The sequence below is a fragment of the Zootoca vivipara genome, chromosome Z2 (assembly GCF_965207765.1).
Source record: "Zootoca vivipara chromosome Z2, rZooViv2.hap1.1, whole genome shotgun sequence".
In the NCBI taxonomy this organism is placed as follows: Eukaryota; Metazoa; Chordata; class Lepidosauria; order Squamata; family Lacertidae; genus Zootoca; species Zootoca vivipara.
The window spans coordinates 20,681,113-20,692,165 of NC_142585.1; the positions used below are offsets into that span (position 1 = coordinate 20,681,113).

Below are 11,053 nucleotides of genomic sequence, written 5' to 3' on the forward strand. Positions count from 1 at the left end.
CCAATTGCCTTCTAAACCCAGCTGGCGGACAGTCCGGGAATCAGTGTGTTTTTACATGAGTAGAATGTGTGCTTTTATTTAAAATGCATCTCTGGGTTTTGTGGGGGGCATAGGAATTTGTTCATTCCCCCCCCCCCCAAAAAAAAATCCAGCCCTCCACAAGGTCTGAGGGACAGTGGACCGGTCCCCTGCTGAAAAAGTTTGCTGACGCCTGCTTTGGAGCAACTAGCCATAGTTCCGTTGCCTGTAAGATGGCTCACAGTTTGCGGAACAACCTAGAGTTTTAAATCAGACCTTGTCAACCTGATGCCCTCCATATTTTTTTGGATTACAATCCCCACCATACTCAGCCAACATGGCTAAGTGTTGGGTGAAAGTGCAACCGGTAATTATTGGACTCCATGTTAATTACAAATTTAATTCAACATGCTTGTTTTACTTGTACTGTGTTTAATAAACAAACCTACAAGTGCTTTTGAAACTGTCAAACTTCCTTATTATTACATTTGAAATCAACACCCATTTGTTGTTCCTAACAAACTTATTTTAAATATAAAATTTGCCGTAGAAAAATAAAGCACTAGAAATTTTCTCCTCCCACATCATTTGGCAGGGCACCAAGGGCATGATCCAGCCAACTATAAACACTTTTTAAGCCCCATCAGTTTCAGTAGGAGGTAGACTGAAGTGCATGCTTAATCCCCCCTTGAAATCAACGGGATTTAAAAGTGTTCAGCTATGGCTGAATAACATTCTAAAACCCTTAACGCAGACAGAAACAGATCCCATACAAAGTACTAGTTCCTCATATGTCAGTCATAAGGGTCATGGGGGTGGCAGGGGGTCCGAAGAGGCCATTAAAATATTATAAGCCAGGTAATAAATTGGATTTAGTACGGTAGGGTGAAATGCTACAGTGCAATAACCAAGATATCTTTCCTTTTCCACCAGCATGTTTAGAACTTAAAATAGCACGCTCTGTTAAAAAAGCAGCAGCCGTCAGGGTACTTTACGCAACTTTATGATCTGTGATGCGAAGTGCTACTTCTGTAGGAAAAGTTACCAGAATGTGCCAGTCAACAAATGTTCATTCATTTCCAACCAAGGTATTGGTGCATGTGTGAGACCGTTTTAAATTAGTGTAAAATTGATGGATTCAAGAGAAGCAACCTCAGAAATGTCAAGTCCAACTGAATTAACCCCCACCTCCAAAATGAGAAAAGCCCACCCTCAGCCATGGCAACAAAAGCAATCAATTTAGTTCTGTTTTCAACATTTTCATTTTCAACATACTTAATCTTATATTACTTATCCTGGTCATCCTCTTTTTTTCCCCTCCTCCTTTTCCTTCTGCAATGAAATATTAATGTTGATAAAATGGTTACGCTATTAAAAGACCTTGTGCTATATTTAGATACATATATTGATTCCTGCCATTGTGCAATAATTTATCATTCAGAAATAAATTCTTACAAATTTAACCCTGAATTGCTGGCTAATCAAGAGGTTAATTCCCCTTCTTCACCCACCCTCCAGAATCATCTTACGCCACGGTTAAGTTTATGGCTTTACTTATGATTTCCTCCTCTTCCTAAAAATACTGTTTGGGGTTTTTTTTTGGGGGGGGGGATTGTGAGATTCTTTCCCATTAGAAAACCTGGAGAGAGGGAGGGAGGGGGAGAGAGGTTACCGCCACTTTAAAAGCTTCAATCTCTTTGACATTGCTGGCAGTGTATGGGAACATTAATGCATCTGTCACGATAACAAGCTAAGAATAACATCTAGACATCAAACCGAGCAGAGAATCCATCTGAAGTGATTCATTCAGATCCGTCTCGTTGATTTATTAAACACAGGGCAACATCTGCAGCCTCACAGAGCTGCTTGGCAAAATTAATGCAAGATCAATTCAAATGGAGGGGGGGAAGCGAAAAAGAGATAAATCAAAACACAATTTGCATTCAGTTCCACAATCAGGCTTATTGGGTGCAAATGCTCAATTTCCCTTGCCAGAGCCAATGAGTTTTAAAAGTGTGCACGTTCTGATCCCTACATCTTTTCAGAATTGTCGGATTTGAAGTGACGCTGAAGAGTTCTTCTGCAGGTTGAGATGGTGAAAAGGAGAAAAAGAGATGCGGGGAGAGGGAAAATGCTTCCAAAGACCTTTTGAATATGTGGCGAGAACATCATTAATGCCTAATTATTTTGCTTTGGCTCCAGGAGCACAGAATGTCGTATTTTTGGGGAGGGGGAGGAGAGAGGAGGAGGTGGTAGGGAGAGTTTGTGAAGAAATTGCTTCCATGAAAACTCAAACATCTAATAGAAACGTACAAACATTTCCCTTTCAGGGGGGGGGGGATTTCATCTGCAGCTGGAGAAATCTAGAGCTCTCATAAATTACAAGATTTGTTTTAAATCACTGTTCCTTCAAATTAGATTTCTTTATCAATGAGCCAGTAAGACATTCAGTGTGCTAAAGGCAAACAAATGCCAAAACTGCTCTGAAATGCACACACAGAAGCACATTAAATCTCCCGAGATTTATAAAGTATTGATAATTTCTCATAAGAGAATGGGGGGGGGACCCCTCTTTCTCCATGTCTCTAGACACGTAGGCTGCAATCCTAAACATATTTACTAGGAAGTAAATCCCATTAATTTCAGTGAGACTTTGTGAATAAGCTGATAAAATGCTGGTAAAATAATGCTACTAACTATGCAAAGCATTTCTATAGTGTATATTCAGTGTTCAAGATGCTTCACACACATTGATTCTAACAGACGTGTAATGTGGTGCTCAAATTTGAGGGAAAAGGCAGAACAAAACCAATCATGTTGTCTTTTATACTGGCCCTTTTTGCTACTGTATTTCAAATGCTACGGAGGGGAAATAATTTGGCTAGTACGGGGAAGTTTCCCGGGGTGGATTAATCCCTCCATCACTTTCCTTCTCATAATTTGACCACCACTGTAAGGTCGTTCAGTATTAATATTCCCATCTTACAAATGATAAGAGGTGGAGAGTAAGAGAACAGTGGTTTCCTAAAGCCACAAGGCTAATTGGTGGCAGATTAAAGAATTGAACTGAAGGCTCACTTCTTAGCCACTGCATTACATGACCCCCTAGACTGCCACCCCCAAATTCACATCTGTGCCCAAACCAACAGAATTAACACTTTCCACATACAGCTTGGGGCAAATTTAAATCCCTGCTGACAATTTATGTAGGGAGAAGCATGCCATTTATTTAAGTGAGCATTGGTGAACAATGTGTGCACTGAAATCTACAGAGTGGCGCATAAATCCTGGAGTTATAACTTTGACATCGTTTTTCTCATTAAAAAAACCAGTGACTTTACTGGACTCCTTTTAACAGACCCTACAACTAGAAACAGTTAGAATAAAGTGTGTACAGGCCAGATTCAGGGGAGTTTCTTGGTGTTTGTTTTTAACAATGCTTACTCATTATTAGGAGGGAAAGGAGCAAAAGGTTATTTGTAAAACTTGTTAGCTAATTTACAGTCTCTATTCTACCAAATAAAATAAATCCTTCCAGTAGCACCTTAGAGACCAACTAAGTTTGTCATTGGTATGAGCTTTCGTGTGCAGGCACACTTCTTCTATTCTACTATTCTATTCTAATCACCCTTCCTTGCTTATGTGAGAAAAGTTTCTTCTAACATTGATTCTAAAATTCAGAGTGCAAGTAAGAAACTTCTTGCAGTGTGATCCTATGCATATCTACTCAGAACTCAATGGGGCTGACTTCTAATTAAGCACATACTGTACAATATATTTCAGCCGAAAACATGACCTTACCCACCTTGCAATTGGTGATAAGATGTGAGAATAATACACAACATGCTGACTGGTGGAATTTGAAACAACTCTAGAAATACACACACAAAATTATATTCCTGCCATCTCCAAAAGCTGCATGCGCTCACACAAATATATGGGCAGATTATCATTGTCTGAAATCCTAACACATAAACTGCACCTTATTCTGAGTCAGACCACTGCTCCATCTAGCTCAGTACTTCCACCACAGACTGGGACCAGTTCCCAGCAGGCAAGAGTCTCTCGTCATCTTACCTGGACACTGGGTGTAACACCTGGAACCTTCTGCAAAGCAGATGCTCTAACACTGAGCTACAGCCTTTCCCCAATGTTAAATTATAGCAGTGTATGTTTTCAACAGGACTTCCATGGAACATTTAGGATCTGAGTGCATGAGATGCTTGCTATAGTTTGTCACAAATTCAGTAGCTGAGTTCCACTTTAAAAATCAGAGAGACATATAAGGAAACATTTCTCCCTCGACTTGGCTTAAGGTATTCCTGTTTAATATTTCATCCTACTGCACGAAAAGGATGTGAAACTTCAAAACAGCTTTTCAAACCCCCACTGAAGTTGACATTATATCAGGGCAATCTGAAGTGTCTGTAACTTTTTTGTTGGGGTTGGTGATTGGCGAGCAAAATAGCCCATAACTTGGCTTGTGCAATGACTGAGCAATATTTTTGAAAAATGCATATAGGGGGAAAATTATCCCACCTGCTCAATAGTATCATCTTGACAATTCCACCTTCCAGGTGCAGGCACTGAACTAGTGTAGGTGACCCTGCAAGACTGTTGGATTCATCTTATATGTGCAGGTCTAACTCAGAAATGTTGACATAATAGAAAATTCCAGTACATATGATCCACACATGTAATGACACAGATCTGAAATCAAAATCTGAAGTAGATTTGTTTTGATGGATGGATTCATTTGATCTGGTGGTTGAGTCAAAACTGAAAACAAGTATCTCACAGGATGATTAATATAAAAATGCAGCAATTCATTTCCGGTAAGATTGATAATTGCTATCAGAACAAGTTGATCAGAGAGTTGAAATTAAGCAGATAGGAGAAACAATTAGGAATATCAGCCACTGAGTTAGCTGTAGGAGCAGACTTGAAAAAATCTAACTAGCAAAACACACATAACAGTTTTGAGTTTTTCCTGTTTCGCTTTGGGAGGCAGCAGCTGTTTTTCCCTATCTCTGTATTGTATCTTTGCTGCACAAATAGCTCTCCCATATTCACATTTTATGTTTCTCCATGCTTCCAAGCCTCTTGCTTTCAGGGTGCCCCATCAGATTTATCCATTATTACACCCGATTTCATAACTCCCCTCCAGCAGGTTTTATCAATGGCTCAAAGAGCCCATCTCCCACTCAGTGCCGACTGGACCCAAGAATGTCAAAATACATTTGTTAAGAACTTTGCAATTCCCATTGGATTTTTTGCAGTTATGTTGTCAGCAAAATGTGCTGCCCTGTTAACTAAGGGCAGTGGTCAACTAGCATGGTGCTAGTTAAGAACCAAGAACCGGATCTTAAGCAGGCAGGACAGTAAATCTACTGGTAGAGATTCTGATTTATATTGGACCAGCAAAGATTCCTGTCCCTTAATTGTTTAGCAGGGGCAGCAACAACAACAAAAACTTTTCCCACTTCTCCCCCCTCCAAAAAAAAAGTACTGTGAAATGAAGGAAGGTAGGAGTAACTCAGAGTGAACCAAATGCTCAATTGAATTCTGTACTTAAAAGAAAATTCTGGGCTCAGAATTGTTTTATTTCAAAGTGCTTGTCACTTGACTACAGTTGGGAGATCTCAGAATTCTAGTAAAATACCAAGAAGGTCCTGCAAGCCTGAAGTCTGCATTCCTCAATCTAAAGAACTACCCAGGAATTTGAGCCAACCTGTGAAATTTTAAACTCTTTATTCTTGAAACAGACCCCCGCCCGCCATATCACAAATTGGTTTTGAGAGTCACCAAGCAGTTTGTGTTTGGCATGGGAGCATCACCTTTGGGTGAGTAGATTAGATCATGATTTTGACTTACTTAGTGTGCAAAGCAGTAATTCTTTAGATTTCACCTGCTAAATAAAAGCTAGACATTGTATATGCACTGTGGTCTCCATTTGTTTGAACCTCAGACTTTGCTTATAAACAATCAACCCCGAAGTAAAATTTGTTCCGTCACACATGCACCTAAATTACTGAATAGATATGGATGTAAGCAAGAGTTAAGTGCTCTGAGCAGCTCTAGAATTTTACCTGTTGCCAAACCGACAATTAACATGTGATGATCAAGAGCCTAGTCTTGCAGAAATTATCAGTTTCTAAGGGAGTAGGACACTTCCCCAGCAATTGCAGAAAGCGTGTTATCCAAGTCCCACTTTTGTATGTAAGATCAACACTTTCCTATAAAAAGTTCTAAGGGGTAACATGTAACCAACCACCAGGCTCCTATTGCGGACAAAAAAGTTGCAAAACATTTACCTCACAATGAGTCACAATAGACCTAATCAAACTGCCATGTGGTTTTTTTAACTAACACATGCTTTATTTGCTCATGTGCAAATGTATAATAGGTTCTAAACGCAGGTCCTTCTCCACAGAAGAAGATCGGAGTGGGGAGGAATCTAATAAAAGTGATTTAATAGATTTAGGTTTTAGGATCCAATGCAAGCTTTTATTTATTTAATTTCATTATAGATTCCTGAAGATTCTTGCTTACATTGCATGCATTTCTTTATCAATTAATAATGGAATTAAGCACCCTAAAATTTGAAGAAGCTTCTTCACAGTTTCCTGGAGCCGAGCTGCTTTTAAACAGTTCCAAAGGAGATGACAGAACAGACCTCCTAACTCATTGGGCTAAATAGCAAGATATTGTTCCGGAATTATGCTGAGCAACAGTTAGTCCATAAACTCTCTTTCAGTTCTTAGGTTCCTATCTCACAATGCTCTCTTGTAAATTTCCCCCCCACTTCATTTGCAGCGCTAATTAACTGCTTCAGCATCACAAGTTATGTTCGCAACCTCTAGCAAAACCCTAACAGGTAAAGTTTCACAGAAAATAATATCTAACAGGGAACTTTCTTCGTCTTCAGAGGAAGATGAAGTATGCGTGTCCTGTTTTGATGCAAAGAAGTATATCCTTTCATGCACGTTAAAACTATTGCAAAAAATGATTGCCAAACAATTGCAAAAGAAAAAGAAAAAGAAAGAAATTTATTACTACACATTTGAAAAACACACTTCTCTCCTTTTAACATTCATCACAACTGTGAACCTTATTATTCTCTGGACAAAGATACCAGATAACCCCCAACATTAATATCTCAAGCCCGTATATTATATCACTATTAGGAAAAGTTGGGACACACTTCTTTGCATAATCTAATTCAGCCACAATCTCCTTTGGGCAAAGAGCATCCTAATGAGGACAGAAAATTTAGGGTCAATGAGATTTAGGGTCAATGAAGAGACCATATGGGGGTCTACACCAGGCTGAGCTGGTCCAATAAGACTTTCACTGAGAGGTAAGAAGCAGCCACAGTTTCTGGACTGACCAACTTTGTGCCATGTTTGGAATCTTACAACACAGAGCAATTGGTGCAATTTTCTGGGTGGGGGGGGATGAATACAAAGAGAGACTCCCTGGCCTGCCGCACCATTTCACCTACTGCACCAAGGGTACATGACAGCAGACTCCAAAGTGCCCCCCGGGGCTTTTAGTCACTTATACCCCAATAATGCTACCTGGCAGGGCAAGCATTCAGACAACACACTATACAAAACTAAGAAAAATGTGGCAGAGGGAAAAAGAACAATCCATGTTGAATTTATCCTGAAATGAAGAACAGGATAAAGAAGGAGACAGGGAGGGGGAGGGGGACTCTCCCCACAGACAAAAACTTGTCAGGAAAAGCAAAGGGAAGCCAGGCAGCATCTCAAGGCTCCTGCAGCTCCTTTTCCTAAAACTCAGGTGCAGGTATGCTCACCTGCTCATTCGTTTAAGCTGCAACCCTAAACACACATGTTCCTAATATAACATGCTAATTATTGCATCGTAAGGGTTGCAATCAGATAACCACTTACCTAGGGACAAGGCCCACTGAACTCAGTGGAATTCACCGCTGATTGCACTGTTAGGCTGTGATCTTATGTGCACTCTATCTGAATGCAAGTCCCATTGAGCTGAATGGGAGTTACTTCTGGGTAGGCACAAATAGGGTTTCATTATCAAAAGGAAGAGGCTGGCCCTAACACTTTACCACTTTTTACAGTTATACAAGTTGCATTCTTTTTGTTTTAACTTTCTTCCTGGTAAGTGCATACTAAACACCCCACTCCTAACCCTATTTGCTTGGGGAAGCAAAATCTGTTTGTCCCAATCAAAGTACGTAGCTTACTTTCAAGGAAGCTAAGTTTTAAGCAACCACTCTTTAAACGCCTTCCGTTGGAAGTAAAGGTTGCTGAAATCAACAAGATATTCCTCTAAGTGCACCCAGTGATGTCCAAAGAACTATATTGCTGATGCTAAGTCTTTCTTTCCCCTTGGAAAAATTTTCTACCCTTTGAGAATTTTCCTACCAAAATGCGTAATATTGATCACCGGGCAAATATCAAACCCATCATTTATATACAGGTACTAGGATATTACCCGCAGAACCAGTGTCCAACATAATGTGTGAATTGGCCATACATCCCAGAGTTTGCCACTCAGTTGCAGGTAAGATAACAGCACCCAGCACAGGGCACCTGTGATAAACGCTTTGTCTGAACATCTACTACCGGTAAGCATTAGATGTACTGGGTCAAATCTCACCGATTTTGACAAGCACTACTCCTAACTTAGTTTGCCTACAGCTGCAGCCTAATTTACTCCTAAGTAGGTTCGCCTACAGCTTCCATGCAAACAAGCCCCATTTAGGATTTCTGTGAGCTTAATGTCCAAGTAGGTCTGCTCAAATCTGCCCCAAATCATCAATGATGATGAGCACATACTTACCTAACAACTCCCATTACTTACAATGCAGCTAAACTTTCAGAAGTTAAGTTTGCTTAAGGTTCCAAACACACACACACACACTGGTTTTAATTGCAACTGCTCAGGCAAGTCACTTCCAAAGAGTTTTAAAAGTTCCCTTTCAAAGAAACTTTTTTCTTTCTTAATCAAAACCCAAGCAAGTTGCACTTCACAAGACCTGTTTGCATCTCTCACAAAGGTAGTTCCTTACTCCCTCAGCTCATTTTCCTGGGTTTCAAGCAAATTGGACAAGGCTTAAAACTTTTTGTGCACACGTGGGATCTTCAAAACACAATTCTGTTGACCTGCCCTAAGACTTTGCAATTAGATGGATGTCGGATTTATACAGAACTGTGATCTGAAGCAAAGAAAAAAAGCAGCGTACCCTACTTTTTAAAACAAGCATCACAGAAACCTAACGGGATTTGTTCCCAAATAAAAAAGCGGGTGATGAAGAAGAAGAAGAACGCAACATTCATTCAGCTTCAGGAAGACAACGAGCTAAGCACTTAGGATACTTTCGACATCCTGCTCAGCGACGCTTTCCACAAACGGACCCGGTTTTTGCAGGGAAGGGAGACTTGGCCGGACGGACTGGGACCTCTCTGCTCCTCGCTACGGTCGGGACCCCGGTGGAGGGAGAGGCCTGAACCGCCATATCCCATGCCCCCTAAAAAATACACCCACCCATCACAGGCACAAACCCACGCACGCGCTCTTTCTCTCTCACTCTCTCACCTGGCATTGGTGCAGTCGTTGTACAAAGTTTCGAAGTCCTTCCGCGTGATGAGTTTGCAGCGGTTGACGCCGGGCTGGATGGCGCCCAGCCCGCGCAGGATACGCACTTGCTCCACGGTGCACACCACGGGCGCGATGTCCAGTCTCTTGAGCTTGGTGTAGACGGTGTGCAGCCCTCCGACCAGGTGCTTGAGGAAGAGGTCGAAGACCTGCGGCAGGCAAATCAGCTCCTGCCCGTCCACCAGGAATGAAGCCACCTTCACCCCGTGCAGGTCAACCATCTTGCACTCGTTCCCGCCGCCGCCGCCTCCTGCTCCAGCTCCAGCTCCGCTGCCCGGCACGCCAGTGGCAGCGTTGGCGGTGCTCGCGATGAAGCTGTGGATGAGGCTGCTCGTCAGGCGCGGGGACTCCGACGGGCTGGAGGGATAGAGCGCGTCCGCCCGGAACAAGCTTCCAGCGCTCGCGGCGGTGCTGGCGCTGCCGGTGCCGCCGCTGCCCCCGCCGCCGCTCGAAGTTGCCGGGATAATCGGGGGAGAAGACACGGCCATGCTTTCTACTCCGCCCCGGGCGCCTGGATCTTCGGCGGCGGCGGCAGCTACAGCATCCAACCTTGCCGGCTCCACTTTTCCACCCGAAACTGTTTGCAACACTCGAGGAAACGGAGGAGACGGAGACGCTGAGCGAAAGAGGAGAGAAAGGGGAAGAAGTGGGGGAGAGGGGAGGGAAAAAACACCCCGCACGCACTCCCACGACCCAGCCGCTCGCGGAGTCGCCTCCCACTTCCCAGCGAAGGGGCGGAGGAGGAGCGCGGAGCGGCAGCGGCCGGCGGCCAATGCGACGCGTCGGGGTCTCAGCCTGGCCGCCAGCCACTGGCTAAGGATGGAGAGGGAGGCGAGGCGGGGCGGGGCGGGGCCCTCTCTCCCTTGCCCCCGAGCGTTGGGTACCTGTGAATGGAGCGCCGGGACGCATCGGGAGGAGGGTACCGTTCCCACCCAGCTGGGGGAGGAGGAGGGAAAGGGAAAGTAGAAGAGAGTTTGCGACCCGAGGTTGCGCTTTTGGAAAAGGGCTGGGCGTTCTAGCTGCGGGAGTGAGCGGCGGGTGGGACGCCTTTTAAGACTTAGAGAAAGAGAAAACCGCGGCGGGAGATGGGGCGGGGGGGGGGGCGAGAGGCAGGAAAGAAAGTTAAAACTTGAGGGGTGGCGGGGAAGTTTGCGCGCTCCCCCAACCAGAGGCACAGGTGACTGGGAAATAAAAGCCGCGGGGCGGGAGCGCGCTTGAATTTCCAACTGAATTTCTGAGCCAAGGGGAAAGTGCGCAAGAGGTGCAGCCGGATTCTGCGAGGGTGACCCTCCGCCGAGGATCTCGGTCAGCGGGACTTAAGGCATCCGACTGAGGGATGCGAGACAAGGAGAGCTGCCGTCTCGTGCACGCTTAAACTAGAAGTTAC

The 11,053-nt window shown here is 43.6% G+C and overlaps 1 protein-coding gene across 4 annotated transcripts in view; it reads right to left on the minus strand.

Moving 5' to 3' along the window:
- The window catches only part of DACH2 (dachshund family transcription factor 2), a 303,182-nt gene extending 292,465 nt beyond the window's left edge, over positions 1–10,717 (minus strand). For 2 of the 4 annotated variants that reach the window (XM_035113844.3, XM_035113842.3), the window contains exon 1: positions 9,607–10,717. In XM_035113844.3, the coding sequence (XP_034969735.1) occupies positions 9,607–10,154 (548 nt within the window). In that variant the 5' untranslated portion in view covers positions 10,155–10,717. The remainder of the gene's footprint in view (positions 1–9,606) is intronic. The other 2 variants (XM_060270328.2, XM_035113841.3) reach the window with 1 other exon arrangement.
- Between the last annotated feature and the right edge of the window lie 336 nt (positions 10,718–11,053).